This window comes from Rhinatrema bivittatum, chromosome 1 (genome assembly GCF_901001135.1).
Source record: "Rhinatrema bivittatum chromosome 1, aRhiBiv1.1, whole genome shotgun sequence".
In the NCBI taxonomy this organism is placed as follows: domain Eukaryota; kingdom Metazoa; phylum Chordata; class Amphibia; order Gymnophiona; family Rhinatrematidae; genus Rhinatrema; species Rhinatrema bivittatum.
In genome coordinates, this window is record NC_042615.1 from 786,598,068 (window position 1) to 786,614,595 (window position 16,528).

Below are 16,528 nucleotides of genomic sequence, written 5' to 3' on the forward strand. Positions count from 1 at the left end.
TGGTTCCCCAGGACAGGTTTGGGCACCTCTGTATTACAGCAAAAACTGAGGAAATATCTCCTACATATTGGCCCTTTCCTGTACAAAAAAACCAATATCATGTTCATTTATACATATACAAATATATATATATATATATGTATTCACATATTTCTTTTCACTCTAAGAACCTAAGAAATAGCTCAGGGCAAAGCACAAGGTTATACAACATATTAAAAGAACATACAATCAACTTCAATAAAACCAAAATAAAATATAAGAATATTATAATAATCACATTGTATAATATACATTGTAATGTATTAAATGACACATGGTCACCCCATCCAAGACAAATAGGAAGCTTATTAATGGGTGGTATTACTGACGGCAAGCCTGCACTATTTGCATTACCTGATTTCATGCTGCAGCAGTTCACCAAGAGCAAAGGGGCTCCAGTGAATCATTTAAGGAAGGATCCAAAGGACTCTCTGGTTGGCACCCAAGCTGTTGACTTCTTGCTTTTCATCTTCTTTTACACTTTGGAGGATTTAAAATTCTTGAACTCTCAGTTTTGCCAACATCTGAAAGTGTCAATGAGAGGACCCTTTAGCAGGAGATGAACAACAGACCTGACGTGTTTTCCACAAGCGGATTCGTCAGCGTATGGGCTCCAGAGCTGGAAGAGGGTCAACAGTGGAGAACGCACCTTCAAAAGGAAATAAACCAGATGGAGTTAGTCCAGAGGGCACCCGTTAATATGATCAGCAGCCTTCATAATAAAGCATATAGGGACAGACTTAAAGATCTAAACGTTGTTATTTATTTATTGACTTTTCTAAATCAAGGTGGTTAACAATAAAATAAAATTTCTACATAAAAATAGCCCAGACATCAATGTAATATGGCAATTAAACAGTGACAGCAAAACACAAAGCAGACAGATAAGCATCATGAAACTGGACGCCAAATGAATCTCCATTGGCAGGGCATTCCCTAAGAAAAGGGGCTTGTACAGAAAGGGCTGCGTGTCTGGTCAGCGCTAACCGTATCCCGGCTGGAAATGGAATTATAAGCAACTCTTTTGCAGCGAGAAGGAAAAAATCTCGAGGGGATGTACTAACGGGACTAGAACGTTTGCTAAATAATATGGACCATCCCTACGGAAAGCTTTCAAAGCAAGGCAAAGTATTTTGAAACTTGATTCGACATAAATAGGAAGTCAAAGGCGTGCCACAAGAAGAGGAGAAACGTGACTATTTTTCCACAAACCAAAGAATTATGTATAAACTGGAGTCAAGCAACCGGCCCCGGTGGTAAACTCTGAAACAAAGTGTTGCGACACGCATACCCCGGAGGAAAAGTGGCATAGGGGGAGATATGACAGAGACATTTAAATACCTCCAAGGAATAAATGCACAGAAGGCAAGCCTCTTGTACAAGGAGTCATGGGATGGAGGTGAATGGGGGTAGACTCAGGAGTAAACTAAGAAAATACTTTCTTTTTTTTTTTTTTTACAGAAAGGGTGGGAGATACATGGAACAGCCTCCCCATGGAGGTGGGGGAGCGAGGGCAGTATCAGAATTCAAGAAAACAATGGGACAAGCACAGAGGATCTCCGAGGGAGAGGAAGGGACTATAAGCTGAGCAGCAGATGTGGATGGGCAGACTGGATGGGCCGTGTGGCCAATATCCACCATCATGTTCTCTGTTTCTATGGACTGGCTAGAATTCTACCGACTTTCCCCAGCATATCTAACACTTTTTAATATATGGGCAGAGACCTTCATGTGACTGAATGGCACATGAGCTAACAGTAAACTTATGATGCCCACAGTTTAAAATATAATCATGGGTCTCATCAACACTTTTTATATGTATTTTTCTTTAGAAATGCAATAAAATACTTATCCACAAGGAGAAGATGTCTTTTGTCTTGCAAGTCCAACGAAAATATGAAAGTCTTTATTCCATTATTGTATTGTATTGCATTTCTAAAAACTACAAACAAAAAGTGCTAAAGAGAAGGTCTCTGTCCATATATTAAAAGGTGTTAGATATGCTGGGGAAGGTCGGTAGAATTCCAGCCAGCGTGTACTTCTGAATATTCTACCGTTTCTCGGGTTTTTGGATTACAGTGTTTTCTATGTTTCTATGTAACACTGATCCAGAAGCGCCCTCGTAAGGAAGAGATTCTAATGAGGCTCAGCTTTCTGATCACGTCTCTAGCCCTACGCCCTTGCGTCCTGCATGTACTACACAGAAACCCGCTGTGGCCCTCTCACGTTCCTACAGAATCGCAGAACTACTGCGCACAGTCACAGAGCAGATTGAAGAGCTGCCACTTCCATCCAGACGAAGCAAGAAATCGCAGCAATGGGAAGGAGGCAAACCTTGCAGGTTTTCAGTAATCATACCTTACATTCCAGGATTAAAACGTTTAGCCCTGTCGCCCCCCTGTCCATATCTACCCTGCAATAAGCTGAGAAGTACAGAGTGATAAAACATGCTTACTGACTCCAAGCACCAAAAAGCTTAGGGTTCAAAGGCATTTAGCCAGTTAAGTTGTGAGTTATCCAGCTAAACGTTGACCGTTGAATATTTTGGGCGCGTATCCAGCTACATTTTAGTAGTTATTTGCTAACATTTAGCCAGATAATGTAGGGACATTCTGGGGGTGTTTTGGAGTGAAAATTACATCACAGATCCCCCTCCTCTCCCTTCCTCCTTTCCTTCCTCCCTCCCCCACCCCAACCCTAACCCTCCCATCCACCGGGTGCCTCAAGAATCCCCTTCCAGCCACTGGGAATGTAGTGTACAGGACTATGGGAGCTCTGACCGCGCCCGGCGGCCTCCAGCACTGGTCTGACAGCAACGCTGGATGCGTGAATATTTACTCCGACTACAACACTCGTTGCTTGCGCTTCTGGCTTTGCTGTGAGGGGGATGGAGGGGGGGGGGTGGAGGGATGGATCGGAGGAGGCCTTGCAATGGAATTTTCATAACCAGGAGGCTGTGATATGACCGGAGATTTGTAAATGTTTACGTTTACACGTAAGGGGTTGTAGGGTGAGGTGGGGGGGATCGTCCCGGCAGGGACCCTTTTTCATAACCGGCTAAGTCTAAAGTCATCCCAGTACACTTACTCAGATAACGTTAAACCTAAGCAGAGATATTCAAAGGCAGCTGGATAACTTTATTAGAGTCATTCAGTGGAACGTTCATCTCACTGAATATCTGGGATAACTTCGGCTGGATAACTTTAACCCCATTTTAGAGGGGTTTGAAATCTGACCCACTGAGCTTTCCCTTTCAGCTCAGGATAGACTTGTCCAAGGTGGCCCAGCCGGGATTTGATGTGACCCGAAACCTCCATGTCTGCACTTGTTTGCTTTCCCACGGTTTGGGGTTTTTTGTTTTGACTGGGGGGGGAGGGGGGCAGTCACTGACCTTGTAAAGCTTCATTGCAAACTACGTGAAATATTACCATACCGATGTATATATTTTATTATTTCTGATTTGTTGGTTGAACTTCAAGGAGTTCAGTGAGGTGACGTTCTGCATCGGTGCTCAAGCGCCCTCTTCTGTTGCTACCTGTTACCTGCAGCAGGGTCCATTTTCTAGTAACCTAGAAAATGAGGTCAGGTAAAGGCCTAAATGGCCCATCCTGACCGCCCAGCAAGCTCTTTAGGGTCGTAACTGTGTAAGTCTTTCCTTTGAAGTTTTGTTTGATGAGCGGAAAAGCTGATGTGCTAATCATGACCCCGCCCCCATGCTTTGCGCTCACCACGCTGGTGAGCAGAATGCAGCCGGGTTCCAACAAAACATTCACTGCCCTCCCAGTGCCGCACTGGGGGCCCATGAATATGGTACATCTTCTGCTTAGGATTCAAGTTTCAGCGCTTTTCTGCACTAACCTATTACCAGGATTTTGAGTGCAGAGGAGTTGCTGGTTCTTTCATCAACTCCCTTTCTCGTTAAATGCGCTGCCGAGTACGATCCTCCCAGTGTTCTGTCTGGAATTCTCGATGTGCTGCCATGCAATTCCTCCCTGATGTTCTCCTGGCTTCCTCTACCCGTCTCTCCTCCTCCCCACCTCCTTACCAACCCAGTGTCACAAATGGATCAAATTGGCTTCTATATAGCATGTGATCTCCTTGGCAAACAACATCATAGCCGATATAGATCAATCACATCCACTGAGCAGGGGGAGGGGGGGGATCCACCACTATATAGCTAGTGCATCTACTGGCATGAGCCTTTGTGTTCTGCAGAATTAGGAAGGCCGCAAAAACCTTTGCGCGCCCGTCCAATCGCCTTGGAGCCAGCCCAGATCAATTTCTGCAGCAAGAGTCAAAAGTGCCATGTGCCAAATACCTGCAGATGTTCCTTCATGTGTGCAGTGTTCAGTGGGAATGAGAGGTTGCAGCTTCAGGAATTTCAAAAATAAGGACTCCGCAAGATCAACCATTGCCTTTGGAACCCACTTAGATTGGAAGCTTTCTGGGGCAATGTTAGGGATTCCATCTGTCTGTATATTAATTCATTGCAAAGTTCCCGGCTTAGAAACTAAAACTATGTAAATAATTATAATATAAAAGTAACTGACCCAGGGCTACAGTTGTTGCTTATTTTTAGGGTGAGCTTGGTACAGGGCACATAGCCTTCTTATAATGTGGTCTCTCCTTTTTTTTTTTTTCTTTCAGATCCCTTACGCAGCGAGTTTAATTAGAAAAGAGAAGCTTGGCACGCACCTCAGCAAAAGCTAAAAGGTGACTGACTTTATCTGCCTTATCCATCTCCGGCTTCTGGGGGAAACCAATGGTAATGGCGAGCCATCAGGCTGCAGTCACAGGCTGGAAGGGTTACGAAGGGAACAAAAAAATATTTTGACAGTTTTCAGGTCTTCAGTACACGCCTTTGTCAATAAAAGGAGAACCTGACTAGGATTATACATTGCTACCGATGTGTTTTTAATTCATGTATTTTTTTATGAGACATGTTAATGAACTCATAAGGAGATCAGGGGTGTGAATAGAGTAGAGATTAGGACATTGTTAATTACTAAAGCAAATCTCTAGCAAGTAATTAATGGATAGGTTGGGTTTTTTAGCAAAAGTTTTTTCCCCAGAAAATCAAGTTTAGTATCAGAAAGCGTATCCCCTGCTCGCTAAACAGTTTTGCTAAACACAGAAGCCTGCTGCACAAATGCAGTCGTATTGGAAACCACCAAGCATGAGATGTTGTTAGCCACCAATAAGGGGGTTGTTTGCAGTACAAAATCAGAGTGTGCGTACTATAGAAAACCAAAGAATACTCATGCAACTCCTTTACTAGGAATCTTCTGGTGGGAGCTTGAAAATTATGTAACATATAAGCATCTTGTAATTACTGTAGGATCAGCTACCTCAAGAGTAAATGAAGGCAATAATTAATGCACCAGCAACAGTGCAAAAGAAGTTGAAGAAGGTGGGAATTACCTAAGCTAGAACTTGCACCACAGGTACAATAATGAGAACTAAGCTTAGAATCATGGCATCATAGCCAGTGTTGGAAAGAGCCATCTCCACCATTCCACTGCCTCCAGGCAGATTCACTGCCTGTTAAGTGCTTTCTTTCTTGTCCACATAGCAGGCAGGACCTCCATTCAGAGTCTCGTGCTTAACAATATTCTCCCTTAAACAAATAATCTTTATAGGCTTTGATATCATTTAGGGAACCAACAAGAAAGATGTGCTAGTTATATAAGCTTTAGAGGCTTCGCAGGCCTCTCCACTGGAGTGTATCTCATGAAGAGGCCTGCAAGGTCTGAAAAGCTCGGATACTGATGCTTTCTTGTTGGTCCTGAAAAAGATATCCCAATCTGTAAGATTCCAGGGATCTCCAGGACCAATATGTTTACTAGTTCCCTTAACCAAGTATAGGTAACTCAGGTCCTCGAGGAGCCCTTATCAGGCGAGTTTTCAGAATAATCCGAATGAATATGCATGCAATAGATCGCTTGCACACTGCCTCAATTATATGCAAATCTAATGCATGCATATTCATTAAGGTGATCCTGAAAGCCCAATTGGTTAGGGGCCTTCTTGGACTGGAGATGTCTAGCCTTGCCCTAAACAGATGTTATTTTTCCAGTACCCTCAATATTAAAATTTAATCTTATGAAGTCTCAAGAAATGTTTTTGATTATACAAAACAAGCTTAATGACAAGCATGTATTTGAAAAGCAATGAATAAATGCAAAATCCCTCCACTTTCACTTCAGTGCTTTAGTACCTGGTCCTCTTACCTCTCTACTTCCCTTCTGTATCATCGGCTTTATATTTAATGATGGCGTCCCAAAACCCAGTCCTCAAGCTGCCGCAACTGAGTCTGGTTTCCAGGATTTCCACAATGGGTATGCAGGCAATATATTTGCAGGCATTACCATCACTGTATGCAAATAGCTGTCATGCATATTCATTGTGGAAATCCTGGAAACCAGACTGGGTTGTGGCCCAAGGACTGAGTTTGGGGAAACCCAATTATAAAGGGCTTGGAAAGTGGTATTGCTATGAGGTAACTCAATTGATTAGTGTTGCACATTATCGAGCAGTTGGACTTCAGCTCCAAGAATCAGCCAGGGCTGGAAGTGTATCATTCTTGACAGCCCCTCGGAAAACATTAAAACATAAGATTTGCCATACTGAGTCAGACCAAAGGTCCAGCAAGCCAGTAACATTTTTTTCCAGCAGTGGCCAATCCATGTCACAAGTACCTGGCAGGTTGATAGATTCTATTCTGCTTATCTCAGAGATAAGCAGTGGATTTTCCTAAGTCCACCTTAATAATGGTTTATGGACTTTTCTTCCAGGCATTGTCCAAACCTTTTTTTAAACGCAGCTACACTAACAGTTTTTACCACATCCTCCAGCAACGAATTCCAGAGTTCAATTATGCATTGAGTAAAAAAATATTTTCTCCTTTTTGTCTTAAATGTATTACCTAGTAACTTTATTGTGTGGCCCCTAGTCTTTGTGCTTTTTGAAAGAGTAAACAACCAGTTCGCGTTTACCCATTCCACTGCACTCATTATTTTGTAGACCTCTATCATATCTCCTTTCAGCCATCTTTTCTACAAGCTGAAGAGACCTAACCTCTTTAGCCCTTTTTTCATAGGGGAATCATTGCACTCTCATTAGCATTTTGGTTGTCCTTCTCTGTACCTTTTCTAATTCTGCTATATCATTTTTGAGATGCAGTGACCAGAATTGTACACAATATTCAAGGTGTGGTCACAACATTGAGTAATGCAGAGGCATTATGATATTCTCTGTTATATTCTCCATTCCTTTTCTAATAATTCCTAGCATTCTATTTGCTTTCTTGGCCACTGCCACACACTGAGCAAAGGAGTTCAACATATTATCCACGATCACACCTAGATCCTTTTCCTGGGTTGTGACTCCCAATGTAGAACTTTGCATTGAGTAGCTATAACTTGGGTTTCTCTGCACTACGTGCATCACTTTGGATTTATCCACATTAAATGTCATCTGCCATTTGGATGCCCAGTCTCACAGTCTCACAGTGTCCTCTTGCAATTTTTCACAATCCTCTTGTGATTTAACAACTTTCAATAATTTTGTATCATCAGCAAATTTAATCTCCTCACTCATTGTCCCCATTAAGTCATGTATAGATATGTACCAGGTGCCATGTTTACAAGTGGCAAGTGATACCAGGTAGTCATTGAAGGGCAGCTATTTGTCTGTTGCTTATGATGAAGTCACATCCTACTGCCTTTGCTGAGGGGAGATATTATACAGCACTACCCCTGCTGATTAGGGGCACTGGATCCCAGTGTCTCTGCTGTGGAGGAACAGTGCATTCCATTGCCTCTGCTGATAAGGAGCATGTGCATCCCAGTATCTCTGCTGATTAGGGGTTCCTCACCCCACTGCCTCTGCTGAGTAGGGCCACTGCATGGTTGATGACAACAAAGGCGGAAAACATATTTAAAACAATGCAAAGTGTTGAATATGTTCATGGTGGAATCAATCATTTCTGTTGCTGCTTCTCTCCTTTCTGCCACACCATCTTGCCAGAGAACTGTCCAGTAGACCCTAAGGCTTTGGAAAGATTATTGGATACTTTTCTCTTAATCTGTGCCAGTCAAACACAGAAACAATTTCTGCTTCTTGACTTGATAGGCAAGAAAATAGATATCCCTTGTGTATTGGGATGGCACAAAGGAAAGCAAAAGAGATGCAGAAACCTGAGGAATGACCTCTGCATAGGTTCTTTTCATCATGTTATTCTGACAGTCCCCCGGGGGGGGGGGGGGGAGGTACCAGTCTCCCACCACTGCCAGAGATCTTTATAAACATAACAGAGGAAGGTCTGAGGATCTGTCCCCAGCTCAGAATGCCTGGGATTCTCTCTGTTGCAAGATCTATCGTTGCCTCATCCCACACAGTGAAAATGCATCTGAACGTTAGCTTCTGTCTGAGGCAATCCATGTCAGCCTCTATACAACCTAGCACTGGTAAATCCATGCCACTGGCTGTTATTAGCTTAACCCTGTTGCATCTTCTACTATCAGTCTCTTGTTTATCATTGTTTGGCATACCATTCTGTTCCCAGGCTCTTGCAGTCTCTGCAGTGCGGACCTGGCTTGTTGTAGTAATAGCAGGCCCCTTTTTTCTGATCAGTTTTTCTTTGCTTGGCTCTGGAAGTAGGCCCAGCCTCAGCCCTCCAGAATGGCCACCTTGTAGAGGTGGTTTTTATCTGCAGCTCCACCTGAAGAAGTCTTGTTGAGAGGTCAAGCCCTTTTGTCTTTATTCCATCATGTCTTGTTTTCCCAGTTCCTCTTGATATTGCTCTAGCCTTTCAACCAGCTTGGTAAAGTTTAGAATTGCAGCCTCGGTGGGACGAACCTCCATGGCCTTGAACTTTACAGCTTCCTCTGGGGTGTTAGCCTCTTCTGTTTTCTCTTGTATAATTTGGAAAAGGGCTCTATCTGGAACAGAGTTTAGGGTCTGATCTTCTTCAGTCCATTCAACTGCTGCTTGCACAAGCTCCCTGAACATCATACTGGAATTTTCTTTATAACATTTTATCTCTCTCTTCTGAGATGCACATCATATAGTCCAGTTAGGAATTGTTCTTTCAGCATAGCTTCTGGGTCCTTAATGCAAGCCCTAGCACAGGGTGCTATCTTAGACAATTGATCTTGGAGGCTGTAGGTGAAATTTTGAATATTTTATTTTTCTGATTGATGACTGTCATAAAATCCTCTCAGTCATAGGCCAATAGACACTTTGTCACGATACACATCTTTCAATGATGTAAATATGATTTCTTCATCATCCTTATCCTACCTTATGAGCAACTTTACTGTATTCTGCCTGAATCTTCAGATGATCCTTCAAGACTTCCACTTGATTATGTTGAGGAAGATGGAGGACCTTTAGCACTGCACGGGCTTCTATTATCCATTCCTCTACTGTCCAATCACCATACGTCATAGGTATTCCATCAAAATCAGGAATCTTCTTTTCCCGAGGGATGTACAAGGAAGGAGCTGCAAGTACTGGTACAACAGGTTGACCCTGCAATTCAAACATTCTCTTATCTTTGGCAAGAGGACATACTACCTCAGGTAATGAGATTTGTGCTCAGATATAGCACAGCACAAATCTCAATAAAAACCAGTTCAAAACCATGTTCTAGACTATGTTCTAGGTATGTTTCAGACCATTTTAAATGACATTCTAAGTGATTCTAAACTATGCCCTGGATCACAGCCTAGAATCCCATTGTAGACTGAGGTTATACAGTGATATTCTAGGTAATGTCCTTGGACCAGATTCTAGGTCCTGTTTGTGATGCCAAATGTAAACCCCCAACTATGAGAAGCGCCACAAAAATAACCACCTCTCAGCCAAGTGATTTAGAATGGGCATGAATAACATGCTCACACAACTAAAGGTTCTCCCTGGGATGGAGAGCAGAAAACAATTCAAATTAAATTAAAATCGCAAAGAAGTATTTTTGCAAGTAATGTAAGCAAACTCGTATATGCAGATTTACATTACACATTTACATTCTTATACTCTATAGGAGGCAGATTCTAATGGCACTATAGTAAAGCAGAATTTATTAACATTGCAAAAAAAAAATAGACAAATTAGCTTTTTGTAAATTCTAAACAGAAAACCCATAGTAGTGGAAGATGCTTCAGTGGAATACTTGTGAGCAGCAAGTTGTACTAGTCCAAGCAATAGGTAATAATAGAAAGGATAAGGGTTTTTGTTAGGGTATTCAACAGAAAGGGACGGACGTTAGTGATAAACTATTGTGTTGGATGTGTGCAGAGAAGGAAAGAGAAGAGCTGAGAATGATTTCAGGTTAGAGGCTGAGAGGAGTGGGAAGATAGTGTTATCCACAGAGACAGAAAGAAGGGAAAAGAGGGAAATGGGTTTGGGAAGAAAGATAAGAAATTCCTTTGCTATGTTAGGTTTAAGGCGGTGATGAACTATTCAGGTGGCAATACCAGACAAGCAGGCTGAGATTTGGGACTGGATTCTGGACAGAGGCAGATCCGGGAGTTTTTAGCATAAATATGGTACTCACAGTTGTGGGAGGAGATCAGCACACCAAAGGAATGAACATAGAGACAGAAGAAGGCCGAGTATAAAAGCCCAAGGTGCACTGAATGCTGAGACAATGGTGAAAGAGGAGCCGCCAGAGGGATACATGAAAAGTGAGACAGAAGAAGTAAGAGAAGACCCACCGAGGACAGGAAGTCAAATAGCAGACGGGGATTAATGCCGTCATAAGCAGCAGATAAGGTCAAGGAGGATGGGAATCGTGCAAATATTTTTGGCCTTGGCCGTGGCCGTGAAGAGGCTGCAGAAGATGTGGCAAAGGTCAGTCTCTATGGAATGAAGAAAGCAGAAGCCAAACTGGAGTGGATCCAGAATGGCTTGAGATACAGGAAAGTCAGGGCAGCGGAGCAGATCAGCACATTCAAGTAGAGAAGAGAGAGATGGGATGAAAGTGAGCAGGGCTGGTATGGTCCAGTGAGGGTTTTTCGAGAAGTGGTTTCCAGTTCCCCGGTAAGTTTGAAAGGTTTGGAGAGTGATAGATTCAGGATGCAACAGATGGAGAGGATGACTGCAGGGCAGATAGAACTGAAGAGCTGGGTGGAGGAGGAGGTGGGGGTCAGAGGAACAAGTAGTCAGTTTGGAGGAGAGAAGACAGGCAGTTACCTCCTCAGTGATTACAGAAAAAGATGAAAGGGTGGCAGGGGCTAAAGAAAGGGAAGAGGAACGAAGTGGAGAAGGTGGAGGGTACCTGATGAAGCTCTCAGTATTAATCTTGTGAACCTTGTTAGGGAAAAGGTCAGAGTGAAGGCAGCAGTCATCATGATTCTGGTACAATCAGATACAAACACCAGCAAGCGGTTCATTGAGATCTTGCTATGTGAGGTGCTATTGTAAGAACGCTGGCATTATTGCAAACAACCTGCCCCTCCACCTATAGCAAGTGCTATCTGGATCTGTTCCTCTGGTCTGTTTTTCAGGGTAACCACTATTTTGCAAGTGAGTCTCACTATCGAGCTAAATGTCAGCACATGTATCTGATGAATAAGCAGTTTGGCTCTCCTGAAAAATCAGACGATTTTGTGGCACTTGATGACCAGAACGAAATACCCCTAGACTCTACAGGCGTATTGTCTGTGCAGTACATAACTTCCTGCAAAACATATTACAAATGCAAGCCACACGAAGTGGGAGTCAAGGCACTTTGAAGGAATGCATTTGATTTTTAAAAAGTATTTGTTTACTTTTTTATATCAATTGCGGTCAGGTGTGCAAGGAACAAGGTGATTTCCATTTCATGAAAAGTTCAGTGATTATTACCATTTTACAGCTGGAACACCTGCAGGTCAACTGCACTGATCACGAAGAATTTCCCCTTTCCTGAAAAGTCATTTTTACTCTGTTTCACTAAATACAACAGGACTGCCACCAAAGAAGTTGTTAAATAATTCAACTGGCAGACAGAGCATGCACACAATTGTTTTTTACTTGACCTGGCAGTTCCCTGCTGCTCCTTTGCACTTCCTGTTCATTCAGAACCAGGGCTGGGCCCTCATTCACAGCTACTCCAGAGTTCTTTCTTCCATTTTATATCCACCCCAGCATACCTCATCTGGGCCAGGGCCCATGCACCAGGGTGCCTTCTGGAATCCTGCAATCATGGGCCTCAAATCAGAGGGGCCCTTAAAGCAATGACAACAAAGTGCTCCCAGGGCCTGTGAACGTTGTCTATGCAGGACACAAGGATGAGGGCAGTGTCCCCTTCTCAGAGCTTGGAGAGTGGGCGGGGATTTCACTCCCAGACACTGGGGGAGAAGATGTTGGGCCACAGTAGAGTCTCTTTGAATTGGCATGGTGCACAGTCCTAAAAGCTCATCTTCTGTCTGAGTATTTGACACCTTCAAAATCTGGCACCCTAGGCAGTAGACTATGTTGACTATGATTAAATCTGGGCCTATCCCCAGCCCCAACTGACCTGAGGAATGGAAGACCCAACTCAAGAATCAAACTGGGGACTTTCCGCATGATAGTACACAGCACTGTCCCAAGCCCTTGGCCTATTCTGCAGGCATAATTCTTAAAGTATTCTCTTTCTGTTCTTATTTTTATCTCATTCCCAGAATGTGGTTATTATTTAAAGTTTTGGAAAGTTCGTCCTTCTTAACTCCTCCCCCCACCATAATTTATTTATGTATTTATCTATTTATTTATTTGTTTGTTTGTTTGTTTGTTTCTATTTAATGAATTGTTTCTATGGAACACAAAGTGATTTACAGACAAGCACATAAATAATCATAAACCACTATCAAAAAATAACAAAATACAGCGTAATCATTATTACACATTTGGAATGTGCATTCATTGGTCCATTCGTTTCATTCATTTTCACAGTGTACACATTTTTCACAAACAGATGCACAAAACTGAACGAAAGCACACATGTAGGTGTTCACCTACATGCACGCCTGCCATCAGTTTTGTATGCCTATCTTCCATTTATGAGAAACACACACACAGCCAAAATGAATTAAACAAATAGAACAAATGCACATCACTATTACACATACAACGCACTTTAAAACATTCAAAGTAACCATTCAGTATAACCAGAATAATAACATAAAAATAACATAAAATTTAGTAAAAATATAAATTTTAAAAAATCTTCATTGATTCGATTCATTTGATTAAGAATCAAAGCACATGGAAGTAGTTGTGCTATTCCTCATCAGAATCCCATGCAGGCATTGTACCATCACTTATCCTGCAATGTATAAACATAGCAAGGGAAGCTGAAGAGGAGACTGGGGAAGGTACATAACTTTGTTCCAAAATATGTAAGAATATAAGAAATAAAATATGTTAGGTTAAAAAAGAAAAGTAACATTAAATAAATCCTAAAGAAGAAACAGAGAGCAGAGAAATAATGACCTGATCTTATGAGCACTTGGGCTGTCCTGCTGCTTTAAAATCCAGCCCATTGGTCTCACTTGATGTGTCTAGTGTTCTGTACTACTAAGCTGAAAACATGGATTCAGTTCCTGGCTCTAACTCCTCAGGCTATTTGAGGCTATAATGCTGAAATATCTATCTTGCACAGGCCCTAAAGAATAGAGTTCATTCAAGCTCTGAACTTACAGTGACATCTAGTGGTAGCACTGAAAGTAGTCTGAGAAGAGCTGAACCATCCACTCTCAGCCACAGAAGGACATGGTGGTACTTGGAACATATAAGAGGGAGGCACATGGGTGAAAAGCTGGGAAACAGTGGAGCCTGAGCACAATGGCTCCCCAAAGGGAGGGCCAATTAGGAAGGAGAGAGGCTTCACAGAGGAGGATTAGGGTTGCTAACCATTCCATGTCATAAGGACCAGGCTGGTTTTACCTCATTGCATGTAGGGAAGTACAGTGCTGCCTTTTTTTTTTTAAGGAAATCAGAAGTGCAAGTCCATGCATGCAGTGGGCACTGCATCTTTCTATCCCTCATGACATGGAATAATTGGTAACCCTGTAGATGACATCATGCAAAAAAGAAAACATTAAAAGCAATTTTAATACAGCATCTCCAAGGCAAGCACAAGGAGTTAAATGTAAATGTGAGGAAGGCCAAAGCTTCCATGTTCCAATTTCCCAGTGTTTCAAAGTCAAAAAAATAATAAGATCACAAAGTCTAAGGATAAGAGAGCTATTCTCAGAAGTTAAATACCTTCACCCTCTAAGTCTGGGAGGTAATTTTGTTTTTGGAAGAAAGTACTTGTGAATGAATGTTGACTTAGGCCCTGGTAGGTGAAGTTGAGGTTGAGATTGAGACGTCAAGACCCACAACCTACGGAAACAGAGCACGGAGCTCTGTCTGTGGACAGTCGTGAAGATCGGGGGGGAGGGGGGGAGGGGGGTATTTAACTCTTTAAATTAACCAGTTAACAACAAAAATATCCACATAGGTTGAATCCCGAAAGGAAAGGGAATTTATGAGGTAACTTATATAACCAATTTTAGCAGAAATATTTCCTTCCAATGAGATTTAAGTTATTTGGTGACTAGAAGCCAGGAAATAAAATAGCCACAAGAAAAATCTTCCAGTCCCTGGGACTTTCTCATTTCTATCACAGTTAACAGTACACTAAGGCTTTTCCTAGGAGGGGACATTTTCGGTTCCTGGACTCATTGCTGGTGTGGAGGATTCACCTTAGTGTGAGCAGCACAGAGCCTGGGGGGGAAAGGAATCGTCAGCTGAAGAGAAGAAGCCATTCTGTTATTTAAATAAAGCCTCCACTGACACCCACCACGGGCTTGACTTCTGGCCTACCCCTGCCAAAGGGCAGAAATTTTGCTCTTGGGGAGGGGGGGGAGGACCCTCTAGCCTAGATGTTGCTTACAGAAATGCTGATGCCCCACATGTGAGCAGTGCGCCATGCACAGCTTTCCAGCAGTAACTGCCCTCCTTACTGCCAGGGGATTAGCCTGATAACTGCCGGCACTTCAGAAACTCCAACCGCTGGGAATTGTCTTCTCCAAAGGGGAATGCTTAACATTTGCAGTTAAAGTGTGTTTACATATGGATTTTATATATAATGATATTTCCACATTGAGAAGAGACGCCTTGAAACGTTGCATTTGTGCATTGCACGCTCCTGCCACCCACCACCCCCCCAAGCCTATCACGTGCTTTGGAATCAGACTGCATGCTCTAATGCTTAGCACGTACTGGACAGTCATGTTTCACTCTTTTCTCTTCTTTATGTCTTCCACAGAAGCCCAAAGACCTGCCAGAGCTCTTTTCTTGTAAAATAAGACTCAACACTCAGAGAGATCTGACCTGTATAAAGACTGGGGGGGGGGGGGAAATCACCCCGGAAGGGGTCATGCGACCCCAAGGACAAGTGACCTCGAAGTACCATGGCCAGCCATGTAACATAGAATGTAGCAGCCATTAATTATTAGAAGAATAAACATAAAACTAAACGAACTGAAGGCACATCTTTTGGAGCTTCTGGGGGGTAGCAAGGTCTTGATGCTTCGGAAGGCCTGATGAACTTGCTAACCTTGGATGGACAGCCTGAGGTGGGAATCGCTGACCCTCAGGTCTCCACCGGCGCTGAGACACCGACAGATTCAACGGATGGATCACGGATGCTACAAGAAAGCCTGAGCCGGGCGTAAGGGGCTGGACGGCCCTCCGCAGCTCTTTCAGAAGAAGACAGGGCATCGGGTGACCGGCCACCAGCCCCAGACACCCTCCTGCTGTATTCTGCCTGTCTGCATTCCGATTGTACTCCTCTGGAGATATTTAACAATTTAATATTGCGTGTAATTAAGAATATAATCACCATTATAAAAAGAAAGGAAAAAAAAGGTATTTAACTCTGTTCCTGTAGTTTCTTTAACATTCATGTGGATAAAAGTCTATAATTTAAAAAAAAAAAATCTATGAAATAAAAGTTATGCTTTTCCCCATAATTCTATTTACATATTCAGTGTACCTAAAGAAATGATATGTGTTTGGAGAATGACTACCACAGCTTGAATGGAAGAAAATTACACAATAGGATACAACCTCACCGTAAGTCACAAATGGAAAATGCAAAATCCCAACTGAACACAGTAAGGAAATCCCTCATTGCATGGTGGGAGCAAGTCACAGGGCATGTTTTCTGGGTGCATGAAGCTGGAAGAGCTCATCTTTAAAGTTGCCACCTTACCAAGATCAACCCAAACAGGCTGATCCAGACTACCATAGGCATGAAGGTGCAGCTCTAATTTTCCAAGGGAAACCAGAAGTACGACTTCATGCTTGCATTGGGACAACATTCCAACAGTTCAAGGTGAGGTAGCATCCCAGCTCATCATGGGAGTAAGTCACAGGCAATGCTGACTGTCAGCTTGGAAGGTCTCATTTTTGGGGGAGAATCATGAGAAATGCTCAATGGAAATGTGTGCAGATGGGAATCTGAGGGGGT

The 16,528-nt window shown here is 42.8% G+C and overlaps 1 protein-coding gene across 1 annotated transcript in view; it reads left to right on the top strand.

Moving 5' to 3' along the window:
- The window catches only part of SKOR2 (SKI family transcriptional corepressor 2), a 55,001-nt gene extending 39,161 nt beyond the window's left edge, over positions 1 to 15,840 (top strand). The window contains exons 7-8 of the mRNA XM_029586545.1: positions 4,687 to 4,752; positions 15,323 to 15,840. Of these exons, the coding sequence (XP_029442405.1) occupies positions 4,687 to 4,749 (63 nt within the window). The 3' untranslated portion in view covers positions 4,750 to 4,752; positions 15,323 to 15,840. The remainder of the gene's footprint in view (positions 1 to 4,686; positions 4,753 to 15,322) is intronic.
- Positions 15,841 to 16,528: the final 688 nt, after the last annotated feature.